At 40.1% G+C, this 13,032-nt stretch overlaps 2 protein-coding genes and 1 pseudogene across 2 annotated transcripts; 2 read left to right on the top strand and 1 right to left on the bottom strand.

Moving 5' to 3' along the window:
* Positions 1 to 1,429, top strand: part of LOC110932494 — a 53,352-nt pseudogene extending 51,923 nt beyond the window's left edge.
* A 3,998-nt stretch (positions 1,430 to 5,427) lies between these two features.
* LOC110928262 (subtilisin-like protease) lies at positions 5,428 to 7,729 on the top strand. Its single transcript, XM_022171364.2, has one exon. The coding sequence runs from the start codon at positions 5,428 to 5,430 to the stop codon at positions 7,618 to 7,620; it is 2,193 nt and encodes a 730-aa protein (XP_022027056.1). The 3' UTR covers positions 7,621 to 7,729.
* A 681-nt stretch (positions 7,730 to 8,410) lies between these two features.
* LOC110930552 (subtilisin-like protease) lies at positions 8,411 to 10,763 on the bottom strand. Its single transcript, XM_022173866.2, has one exon. The coding sequence runs from the start codon at positions 10,745 to 10,747 to the stop codon at positions 8,540 to 8,542; it is 2,208 nt and encodes a 735-aa protein (XP_022029558.1). The 5' UTR covers positions 10,748 to 10,763; the 3' UTR covers positions 8,411 to 8,539.
* Positions 10,764 to 13,032: the final 2,269 nt, after the last annotated feature.

Here is a 13,032-nt window from a genome sequence, read left to right as displayed (position 1 = left end):
ACCCTAACCCTTCCCGTGATATCTCGGTTGCCAACGGCACCAAGAACGTACGATTAAGACTAGGAATTGCAATATAGATTAACACACTACAAACAATCAAACATACACCATGACATTCAAGCAACGCAAGATATCATTCTAGAAATGCAGAAATTAAACACACAAAAGTCTTAAAAACATTCACCTAGGATGATCACCGATGAGTTTAGCCAGACATGGCTCGGTGAATCATCATCAACATCAATCTATTGTTCATACAAATCAAAATAACAAACCGAATGATAGAAATTGTTCACAAACCAAGTCACAAGCCAAAGTTCGTCCCCAAGGTGTCCAAGAACCAACCAATGATGAGATAATACCAAAAGACACCCAAAAACCGATTATAATATGGCAGTTACATATTTTCCGTGCAGGTTCCACCGTAAATTACGGCTCCACCGTAATTTACGGTGGTCAACATTTTGTTACGGCTCCAGTCTCCTGTGTTACGGTGGAAACTGAAGTGAAAAAATAGTCTACCGTAAATTACGGTAGAACCGTAATTTACGGTACTCAGCTGCCTTCACTTCCTTGTTGTTCTTTTGTTCTCCTCTTGACCCGTTTTCCACCAAAGCCTCCAAAAGCTGCCTTTGATCCATCTTTTAGCTCCTAATTTGTACCTGAAACATAAGCATCGTAGTTATCTAATTCAAGATAATTACACGGCTAATTGGAGGATTATTTCATATTTTAACATGCTTAAGGGTTGTCCAAAGGACCACCCGTCAGTACTTCAATGTCTTGCCCTCATCTCGTAGGCATTGCAGCATTATTGAAAGCTTCTCACCCTGATTGGTCTCCTGCGGCTATCAAATCAGCAATCATGACAACAGCCGATCAAGTTAACCTAAGTGGTAAACCTATTGAGGATGAAAGAGAGCTCCCAGCAGACTTATTTGCTATAGGTTCGGGCCATGTAAACCCATCAAAATCTAATGATCCAGGGCTAGTTTTCAACATTGAACCAGATGAGTACATTCCTTATTTGTGTGGGCTTGGCTACACAAGCCAACAAGTTGGAATCATCGTATCAAAATCAGTTTCGTGCTCGGAAACCATTCCTGAAGGACAACTTAACTATCCTTCATTTGCAATGACATTAGCAAGTGGCGAAAACAAAACCTACTCAAGGACAGTAACAAACGTTGGCGAGGCTAATTCCACTTACACTACAAGGGTGACAGATATGGTTATTCCAGATGGTGTAGTTGTCGTCGTTCACAATCCTACTTTGGTATTCACCGAAATGAACCAAAAGTTAACGTATGAAGTAACTTTTAGACGTTCTAGTGTCGTAGAAATTAACGTTCCTTGTGGCGAAGGAGCGATGGCTTGGCGTTCAGGAAACTATTTGGTTAGAACTCCTTTCTCTATCAAGTATGTGTGAGGGACAATGGCGATCTAGCTAGATATGTTGGTAAGACGGTTTGTGTTTCCTTTCTTGCTTGTTTCCATCTTTCCCTCAATCCCTCGTTAGGATATATAAAATCCTTGACTCTAGCTTGTCATGCAACATTATAAGATATGCTCAATGCATTACCCTTTAACATTACTAACTCTTTTTTAGATATCACTAACAAACTTTTTAGAATCATTTAAAAACAACATATTTGGTAATTACTATAGATAGCTAGGGCACATATCCACAAAAGTATGTGATTAATATTACACGTATGATTGTGAAAAGGATAAAACGAATATTTAATTGACTATGAATTATAGTAATGTAACCTATATTCTATTTAAATTAAAACAGCAAATCAACATTACACTAAAATACAAGATACGAAACAAGCAATCACATTTAGGTTCATGTTTGATAACACTATGTATTAATTACTACACTAGTAAGCTACATAGATATAACCTTGTTTAGCACACTAAATAATTAACGATGTGTGATGAGGTCATAACTAGTTATAACTCAATATCCAACGTTGGCAATCAAATACACTTGTTTTCTAATAAATTTGACCAAATAGCGCGCATAAACGATGGAATGACATTAGCAAAACAATTTGTCTTTCAAATTAACATAACGTAAAAGAAATAACCCTATCACTTCGCACATACATAATCTGGTCACCTAGAGTCCACCAAAAGTAGCGGTTGCTACTTTTTTTTTTTTGAACGGTGGAATTTCTATATATAAAAATATAGAGACTAAGCCAGCAAGAAACTGGAACTAAAGGAACTTGTTGCTTCAGCTGGCGGCTCCTTGATCTCCTTCGCTTCAACGCCGTAGCCCACTAGGACACTGCCTTTGTAATTGTGCCCTTAAATCTCCAAAACAGCCAAACTGCCGACTTGTGAGACTACTTCTTTCATTCTTTTTTTCCAGCCTGCCGAAAGTCCATTTCCCATGAAGCCCACCATGAGTTTGTTCAACTAGTAATTTGGCATATCCCACGGTTCCACTTGATAAATCTAATTAAACTTCACCTCAATTGAATTGTTGTTTTCATTGACCCGATACATTTTCAAAATTTTGCCCCTTTTTGTAAGACTGGGTACAACAAAAAAAAAAATTAAGAGTACTGTAAAAATAATGCATGTATTATAAGTCAGTTTTATATTTTTTTTTTTTGTTATAATTAATTAATAACAATATTAACCATTTGTTCATTATGAGGTTGGGCCTGTTTCTAGTCTTACTGGGCCTGTCAAAGAGTTGTTAAAAGGCTGATTAAAGGATGGGAGTTGATGAGCATTCTATATGGGTTGTGTTCGGGTATCAAAGAAAGAGTGGAGGCCTTTGAAGGCCATATATGAAGCTACGGGACAACATACTTCATGAAGTTAAATCTCATTCAGAAAAGATCTTCACAGTTACTCTCTCTCTATAGAATTGCGATTAGGGTTTTATCTAAGTTGATTAGATTTGTGTTGAATCTGATCATAGCTTTGGTTCTTCTCGTTTTTCATAGTGTTGATCATCTGTTTGATAATCGTTTGTAAGTATTTGAAAAAGTTAGGGTTTCATACATTTGTGGACAGATTGTGTATTTTTTGTTTGGGTAATAAACATTCAGGTTTGGGTATTCGTATATGTCAGATCTTAAATCTGTGAATGATACCTTGTTTTTGACAAAGCACGAAATAATAAAAGCACATCATATTATAACTGGAGTAAATTAGTCATTTATCTTTACATCAAATTGCAGGCGCTGTTCTTTTGGCCAAAAGTTTACAGGCGGTGTCCTTAACCTTCCGAAATCTTGCACGTTTTGTCCTTTAGGGCAAATCTGGTTAGAAATCTCAGTTAATTTTTGTCACATGCAACGCACATGAGGGTACAATTGTCTTTTTCTCCCCCTTTTAATCTCTGCAACACCCAACCCACATGAGGGCTTCCTCCCTGTGTTTAGACAAGCGGTGGTCGTTGCGGTGTCGTACCGAAGTAGAGAAAAGGAATTAGAACCGGTAACAGCGGTTTTGGATCTACGGCTTGGGTAAACAATAAAGCTTCTGGTAGTGGTGGATCAAGTGGGTGGTAAACGACGGCTTGAAGATCTGCATACGTTTGACCTTTACCACTTCAGTTTATATTCTTTCCTTTTTTACCTTCCATTCTCTCTACTCACCCGAATATGAATACTCTAATGATAAGAAAAAAAAAAAAAAAAAAATTGGTTAATTTGATATGGAGTTTGACGTGAAATTGTCTTGGTAGTTGGTGGGAGGATTGAGATCTGGTGATAAAAATAATATGTTTTTGTGAAGATATGTGACCGTCTGTTAGTGGTGTTTGTTTTTTGGCCAGAAGCACTTCTGGCCACTTATGTCTGCGTCGCGCAGACGTTTGAGGTCTGCAGCTCGTTGGTTTTCCGGAAGAGCTTCTCACCAAAAACGTCTGCCTCACCTCTTCCCCACGTAGACTTGAACTCATGTCTGCACACCTCTGCAGACCTCTTCTCTTCTCTCCCATTTCAAAACACACCCATGAGACCTCTTCTATGCACCACATCTCCACCACCACACCTCCACCACCACATCTCCGCCACCAAATCCACCACCACATCTCCGCCACCACGTCTCCGCCACCCGACACCCCGAACACCTCCTACCAAACCTACCCACCCCACAGCCCCCGTTCTCCCTTAAGTGAATGACCGGCCACCACCGGTTGGTGGTGGTGTACGGCGGCGACGGTACAGACAGCGAGAGAGAGGGAGATCGGAAGAGAGAGAGAGAGAAAGAACCCGATGAGAGAGGGGTTTGCATATTAATATGGTCCAAACACCGATTGATAGTGTTGAAGATGTCAGGGGAGTGGCTAATGAGGAACCACTTGAACACCAATTCATAGTGCTGAAGATTGTGGTGGGTTGGGTGTTGTAGAGATTAAAAAGGGGAGAAGACTATTTCGTATTGCAGTTTCTATTTCTACTATCAATCAACATAGATGAATTGAGGGTTTTTGAGGGTTATAAGGGGGGGGGGGGGAATAGAAAGGGCTGAGTTAAAAAGACCATTGTACCCTCATGTGCATTGCACGTGACAAGAATTAACTGAGATTTCTAACAAGGTTTGACCTAAAGGACAAAACGTGCAAGATTTTGGAAGGTTAAGGACACCGCCTGTAAACTTTTGGCCAAAAGGACAGCGCCTGCAATTTGATGTAAACATAAAGGACAAAACTTGTAATTTACTCTTATAACTCATTTTAGAATTGACAAATCACGTATCATTAGCTTTTTTAACAACAAATTTCTTTTAATTCATATCATCCGTGTGACCAATAGCAAAGCTTGAGATTTCCGATCGGGGGTTGAAAACGTATATACCAAAAACATTCTATAAAACTGGGAGTCAAAAACGTACATACCCAAAATTTTCTATACAAAAACTACATACTCTTCACTACTAAGCGAAAAGTTCAGGGGGTCGGCCGCCCCCTCCCGCCCCCACTAAGCTACGCCAATGTGTGTGACTTGAATCCAAAACCTCTCCCTCCCAAACTCGTAACTAAAGACTTTGGTTTTACCGATAAACCAGCACGCCATTAGTAACTTAACATTATCTACCACGATTCTTTCCATGATAAGCAGATGGAAAACCAAATGGTTGAGAGCTTAATGACATCCTGGGCTCAGAACAAGCCTAGCTAGCCCACATAAAACTCCTGATCCAATTGAGAAGGTCCACATGTCTTGAGATCCACGTTTTTAAAACATGTGCCACATTTAGGGTTTAGCAATTAATTGAATCTGCCATTATTACCATCCAAGAAAGTCAACAGATCATCAGCCGCCAGTCAAGATCTGGTGATCCAAACAACCGCATTAGATATGCCAATACATGATATAGCTAAAAGATTGTTGTAAACACATATACACTCATACCTCACACAAAATCCACTTACACAGTTACACCAGTACTACAATGGCTTCTATATTGGTTCTCATTCTAACCACCATTCTAAGCTTCACTTTAGCCAATGCTGCTGAACTCGAAACCTACATTGTCCATTTAGACACACCCATTGGCCAACACTTCTTTAAAAAACAAGATCGTGAAAACTGGTACCACGCATATTTACCACAGACCACTAGTGGTGCAAATGAGGAACCAGCTACCTTGGTGTTTGCATATCATAACGTGCTAAACGGGTTCGCAGCGAGGCTATCCGCGGAGCATGTGAAGGCAATGGAAAGTATGGAGGGGTTTTTATTCGCAAGGCCTCAAAGAATGTACTCGACTCAAACGACTCATACTCCCAACTTCTTGGGGCTGCACCAGAATAAAGGTTTCTGGAGGGGTTCGAACTATGGAAAGGGGGTTGTAATCGGGGTTCTAGACACTGGAACGACTCCAAGCCATCCTTCTTTCAATGACAAAGGAGTCCCTCCACCGCCCGCGAAATGGAAAGGGAAATGTGAAGTTGAAGGGTGCAACAATAAACTGATCGGGTTGCGGGATCTTACGACGGGTGGAAAGGATACATGGTTTGATGAAAATGGACATGGTACTCACACCTCGAGCACCGCGGCTGGAAATTTTGTTAATAAAGCGAGTGTGTCTGGAAACGCGAAAGGGACAGCAGCTGGGATTGCGCCGCTTGCTCATGTAGCCGTGTATAAAGTATGTACGGATGTGAAATGTCCGGAGAGTGCGATTATAGCAGGACTGGATGTGGCAGTTGAAGATGGTGTAGATGTGCTTTCATTATCGCTAGGAATAGATTCGGTTCCATTGTATCAGGATGGTATTGCGATAGGTGCGTTTACGGCTATACAGAAAGGTATATTTGTAGCTTGTGCTGCGGGTAATTCGGGTCCTTCGAACTCTACCCTGTCGAACGAGGCTCCATGGATTCTTACAGTCGGGGCTAGTACGATTGATAGGAAAATAGTTGGATCGGTATCTCTTGGAAACAAGGATGTGTTAGATGGACAATCGTTATTCCAACCTAAAGATTTCCCTCAAACATACCTGCCATTGGTGTATGATCCAAACATATCGTTGTGTTTACACGGATCATTGGACCATATCGATGTGAAAGGGAAGGTGGTAGTGTGTGATAGAGGTGTTCTATCAAGAATTGGGAAAGGTAGAGTGGTAAAGAAGGCTGGAGGGGCTGCGATGATTCTTATGAACCAAGCATTAGATGGTGATACTACTGATGCGGATTCTCACGTTCTTCCCGCGTCACATGTCAGTTTCAAAGATGGAGTGGCGATTAAGACGTATATTAACACAACCGTGTCTCCAAAGGCCACTTTGAAATTCCGAGGGACTGTAATCGGAGTAGATTCAGCTCCTGCAGTGGCTTCTTTCTCGTCTAGGGGGCCAAGCTTGCGAAGCCCGGGAATCTTGAAACCGGATATTATTGGCCCGGGCGTTAGCGTGCTAGCAGCATGGCCTGATTTTGTTAAAAACAACACAAAAATAAGCTCTACATTTACTATGATATCTGGTACTTCTATGTCTTGCCCGCATTTGGCAGGCATAGCAGCATTGTTGAAAGTTGCTCACCCAAATTGGTCACCTGCGGCTATCAAATCCGCAATCATGACAACAGCCGATCAAGTTAGCCTAAACGGTAATCCTATTGAGGATGAAAGAGGGTTTCGTGCGGACATATTTGCTATAGGTTCGGGCCATGTAAATCCATCAAAAGCTAATGATCCGGGGCTAGTTTATGACATTGAGGCAGATGATTACATTCCTTATTTGTGCGTGCTTGGCTTCACAAGGCAACAAGTTGGAATTATCGTAAAAAAAATGGTTTCGTGTTCGAAAACCATTCCCCAAGGACAACTGAACTATCCTTCCTTTGCAATGACATTAGCAAGAGGAGAAAACAAAACATACACAAGGACGGTGACAAACGTCGGCAAGGCTAAATCTACTTATACTATATCGATGCAGGATATCGATGTTCCAAAGGGCATAGTTGTCGTCGTTCACAATCGTACTTTGAAATTTACCAAAATGAACCAGAAGTTAACGTATGGACTAACGTTTAGACGTTCTAGTAGCATGAATATTAATCTTCCTTATGGCGAAGGAGCGATGGCTTGGCGTTCAGGTAAATACTTTGTTAGAACCCCTTTTGCTATCAAGTTCGTTTAAGAGATGATGGCGATCTTTGTTTTCCTGCATACGTTTGCGGCCTGCATGGTTTCGATAGTAATTGATCTTTAGCTTCTTTTGTAACGTTATAACAGGATTGCATTATCCTTCAATCATTCATAACTCTAATAAATTTGTACTGAGTTTTTAAATATTCTTTCAAGCATGAAATATGACTGTTACATATATTTCTTTTTTAGACCTAAGTACTTTTGGATAAGCAAATTTAATAGAAAGATACAAAATTTCATTTTTTGAGAAGCAAAAATAAATAAAAGTAACAAACCAGATAGGTAAGTAGGTTGAATCGGTTTTTTCCATATAGGCTAAACTGCACCTTGCGCAAATCAGGTTTGGTTACTTAGTCGCAATACTTAATCGGAGAGAACAATGTTTAATTGGCTACATAGAAATAGCGCTAGCTAATATCGATCCTACAACGAAAACGAAAAATAAATAAATAGTTTTAATCTTTTCCTTCTCGTACTCGATTCACAGCGCAGCAGCCAACGGCTGCTGCCTTCGAAGTTCGACACCTTTTGCCATCCAAAACACTGCCGAATTTATTGTGTTTTGGTTTCTCTTGGCAGCCCAATCAAACACTGCCTAACACCACTTTATAATTTCTTCAATAGCAGCTGCCCAATTAATTTAAATGCATATGAAATAAATATGCAGCCTACATGAAATAATATACAGCTTCAAGCACATTATTATGTTAACGAGACTTTTAGTTAAGTAGAATTTCCAATTTTTAAAAATTTTTGTTTTGTCTAATTTCAACATAAACTGATTTAAGAACTCCAACTTTAATTCCTTCATTTGCTCATTCTATGAAACGTGTGTAGGAAATACAACGGTTGAAACGTGTGTAGGAAATACAACGGTTTTACAAAGATAGCTAGATCATCATTGTCTCTTACACAAACTTGATAACAAAAGGGGTTCTAACCAAGTATTTCCCTGCACGCCAAGCTATCGCTCCTTCACCGTAAGGAACATTAATTTCCTCACTACTCGAACGTCTAAACGTTAGTTCATATGTTACCTTTTGGTTCACTCCGGTGAATTTCAAAGTAGGATTGTGAACGACAAGAACAGTACCATTTGGAACAACTACATCTGGCATCGATATGGTGTAAGTAGAATTAGCCTCACCGACGTTTGTTACTGTCCTTGAGTATGTTTTGTTTTCGCCACTTGATAATGTCATCGCATAGGAAGGATAGTTAAGTTGTCCTTCAGGTATGGTGTTCGAGCATGAAACCGCTTTCGTTACAATGATTCCAACTTGTTGGCTTGTGTAGCCGAGCCCGCACAAATAAGGAATGTAATCATCTGGATCAATGTCAAAAACTAGCCCTGGATCATTAGCTTTTGATGGATTTACATGGCCCGAACCTATGGCAAATATGTCTGCGCGGAGCTCTCTTCCATCTTCAATAGGTTTACCGTTTAAGCTAACTTGATCGGCTGATGTCATGATTGCGGATTTGAGAGCCGCAGGTGACCAATCAGGGTGAGAAGCTTTCAATAATGCTGCTATGCCCGCCAAATGAGGGCATGACATTGAAGTACCGGACATCATATTAAACGTGGAGCTTGTTTGTGTGTTGTTCTCAACAGAAACAGGCCATGCTGCTAGCACACTAACCCCCGGTCCAATAATATCCGGCTTCAAGATTCCAGGGCTTGCCAAGTTTGGCCCCCTAGACGAGAAAGAAGCCACTGCAGGAGCTGAGTTTTCTCCAATTACAGTCCCGCGGAATAACAAAGTGGCTGTAGGGGACGCGGTTGAACTAATGTATGTCTTGATCGCGACTCCTTCTTTGTAACCAACATTTGACGCCGGAAGAACATGAGCATCCGCAATTGTAGTATCACCATCTGAGGCTTGGTTAAGTAGAATCATCGCAACACCTCCCGCATTCTTTACCGTTTCCCCCTTGTCAAGTCTCCCTATAACACCTCTATCACACGCTACCACCTTCCCTTTCACGTCGACATGGTCCAATGATCCTTCTACGCATAACGATGCATTTTGATCACCATTCGACCCCGGGTACACCAAAGGGAGATATGTTTGAGGGAAATCTTTAGGTTGGAACAAAGATTCCCCATCGAACACTTCCTTGTTTCCAAGAGAAACAGATGCAACTATTTTCCTATCAATCGTACTAGCCCCTACTGTAAGAATCCATGGAGACTCGTTCTCCATCGTAGAGTTAAAAGGACCGGAATTTCCAGCAGAACAAGCAACAAATATACCTTTTTGTATAGCGGTAAATGCACCCACCGCGATACTATTATCATACAATGGAACAGAATCTCCACCTAGCGATATTGAAAGCACGTCTACACCATCTTCAACTGATGCATCCATTCCGGCTATGATCGCACTCTCTGGACAACCCAACACCGTACACACTTTATACATAGCCACATGCGCAAGTGGCGCCATCCCAACCGCAGTCCCTTTCGCGTTTCCAAATACACTCGTATCACCAACAAAATTCCCAGCCGCAGTGCTCGAAGTATGTGTACCATGCCCATCTTCATCAAATCGCGTACCATTTTCACCCGTTGTAAGATCCCGCAACCCAATCAGTTTATTGTTGCACCCTTCAATTTCACATTTCCCTTTCCACTTCGCCGGTGGTGGAGGGACTCCATTGTCATTAAAAGAAGGATGACCTGGAGTCGTTCCAGTGTCTAGAACCCCGATTATGACCCCCTTTCCAAAGTTCGAACCGCTCCAGAATCCTAAACTCTGATGCAGCCCCAAGAAGTTGGGAGTATGAGTCGTGTGCTTCGTGTACATTCTTTCAGGCCTTGCAAATAAGAACCCCTCCATCTTTTCCATCACCTTCACATGCTTCGTGGATAGTTTCGCTGCAAACCCGTTTAGCACGTTATGATATGCAAACACCATAGCAGCTGGTTTCTCATTTGCACTGCTAGTGGTTCGCGGTAAAAACGACTCGTACCAGTTTTGACGATCTTGTTTTTGAATAAAGTGTTGACCCTTGGATGAGTCTAAATGAACAATGTAGGTTTCGAGTTCAGCAGCATTGGCTGAAATGAGGCTTAAAATGGTGGTTAGAATAAGAACCATTGTAGAATCCATTGCTAAATTATGTGAGCTATGAGGACATATTTCTATGCTCGTACTTATAGGTCAATTGGGAAGATAGATACTGGTCCGCCAGCTAAATTTGTGCAGGAAAGACAATAGGATTATTCCAGATTTAATTAGCTTGCCGGAATTTAATTTGTCTTTGTCGAAAATATATAAAGGTATCTTATGTGATTACTGAAAATGGCAATGGGTTAGGACATAGTGTTTGTTTTATCTTTTTATTTGCAAAAGTTCGCTTTCATGTATTAATAAATTTGTGAAATGATGTTATCATTTTTTGTCATGGGAATATCTTCGGGTTTGACAAGGTCTCTGTAAATCAAAGCCTTATTAAAATGCGTTAATTAAATTATGTTACTAGAAGATAAGATAATTTTTTAATGAAAAAAATGTTATCTTCGGGTTTGACAAGGTCTCTGTGAATCAAAGCCTTATTAAAATGCATTAAATTATGTTACTAGAAGATAAGATAATTTTTTAATGAAAAAAAATATTATTAGAAGTGCTAGTGTTTAACCCGCTGCAAACCTTAAAAGATCTTAGAAGTGGTTGGTCCGAGTCTGCACCAAGAAGAGCTCGCGTAGACGTTTTTTAACGAAACAAACAGTCTACAGATGACAATATATGCGCGTGGTCTGCGTGACGAAGACAGAAGAGCCTGTGCAGATCTTTTTTAGAAAAACAAACACCACCTAAGTGATTGCTTTCACTGATTTGTGACAGATTGTAGGCAGTCTATTGTTGCGACAGATGACGGATCACTTTAGTGACTCATTTGCTACCAACTAATTTCAACAGATTTGCGACCAATCATTCTTGCGACGGATTTCGACCATTCATTTTACAATGGTCCAACTTAAAGAGGGACTTGTGAGTGACAACCGTCCTGATGTTCAGTTTCATAACGGTTTTGCAACCGACATTTACAAGCAGAACCAAATTCTTGTAGTAATGTACTTCTGGAATTTTTTTCCTACATACCTAAAACAACCTCTTTATAAAGGACTTTAATATTTTAAACAAGGTTGCATCTTTTTAGTTCTGTAGGATAGGAGCTGCCAACTAAAAATTAAAATGTAGGTCAGGGGGTAATGTGAGTAGACTTGGGTTCTCCAATGGAGACCCAATTTCAATCCTCACTTGTGTCACTTTGGTACTTTGGTGGATAAGGTAATGATAGATAGAGCATAGCCTCTTTGGAGAGGTGTCAGGCTTTATCCTAAGCCTACCCGGGTTTTCGTCCCACCATGTGTTACGCCAAAGAGTTCTAATCTTGTGGTGGAACAACGACTGTCAAGTGGCAGCCGGCGGCGGTATAGTTTCCCGGGGGAAGGCCCAAGGCAAACTTTGAAGCTAGCGTGGGCACGGTTAAGACAACGTAGTCTGGCTGGAGTGGGGCAATGGGGCTCTCCAATTTGGGGAGTGCGGTAGCCTAATACAAAAAAGTCGTCGTTCCAAAAAACAAAATTGAGTCGTGAGCTCAATCTATTAACATACATCTCAATCAATAAATAAATAAATAATATACATCTCAATAAATAAACAAATAGATAAATAAATAAAGAGTAAAATGTCATTTTAGTCACTGAGGTTTTGGCACTTTTGTTATTTTAGTTTAAAGGTTTTATTTATCGCGTGTATAAAGAAATAAGTAGAAACCCTAATTTGGCATGACTCTTATTGTCATAGTTTTACTTGGTACTAGGGGTGTTCAAAATCATCTGAATCCGATTATCCGAATTATCCAGAAATTCGGATATCCGAATTTTCGGATATCCAAATTCGGATAATCCAGATTTTCGGATTCAGATGCTAGCTCAAATGATTTAGCTATTAAACACTTGCAAAAGGTTTTAAACCATTGGGAATGTGGTGTGTTGAAGGAAGAATTTTTACATGTGAGATGTGCGGCTCATATTTCGAATTTAGTTGTTAAATATGGTCTTAGTAATATGATTTCATCAATCAAGAAAGTTCGTGCAATTGTGAAATATGTAAGGCTTCTCCTGCTAGACTTCAAAAATTTTTAGCTTGTATTGAAGAAGAGAAGATAGAAAGCAATAGTTTAGTGTGTATGGATGTTGAAACTCGTTGGAATTCCACCTTTCTAATGTTAGAATCTGCTATTAAGTTTAAGAAAGCTTTTTCTAACTTATTATTAAAGGATTCTAGTTGTAAGAAAGAGGTTTCAAAGTGTGAATGTGGTTTACTTAACGAGGATGATTGGAACAATGTGAATAGCTTATTGCCTTTTATGAAAATACTTTATGAAG

The sequence above is a fragment of the Helianthus annuus genome, chromosome 3 (assembly GCF_002127325.2).
Source record: "Helianthus annuus cultivar XRQ/B chromosome 3, HanXRQr2.0-SUNRISE, whole genome shotgun sequence".
NCBI classification, from domain to species: Eukaryota; Viridiplantae; Streptophyta; class Magnoliopsida; order Asterales; family Asteraceae; genus Helianthus; species Helianthus annuus.
The sequence above is the reverse complement of the archived record's forward strand: the minus strand, read 5'-3'. Positions and strand labels throughout refer to the sequence as shown.

Coding starts and splice junctions, on each gene's coding strand:
- LOC110930552 (XM_022173866.2), bottom strand. CDS start 10,747: ATGGATTCTACAATGGTTCTTATTCTAACCACCATTTTAAGCCTCATT.
- LOC110928262 (XM_022171364.2), top strand. CDS start 5,428: ATGGCTTCTATATTGGTTCTCATTCTAACCACCATTCTAAGCTTCACT.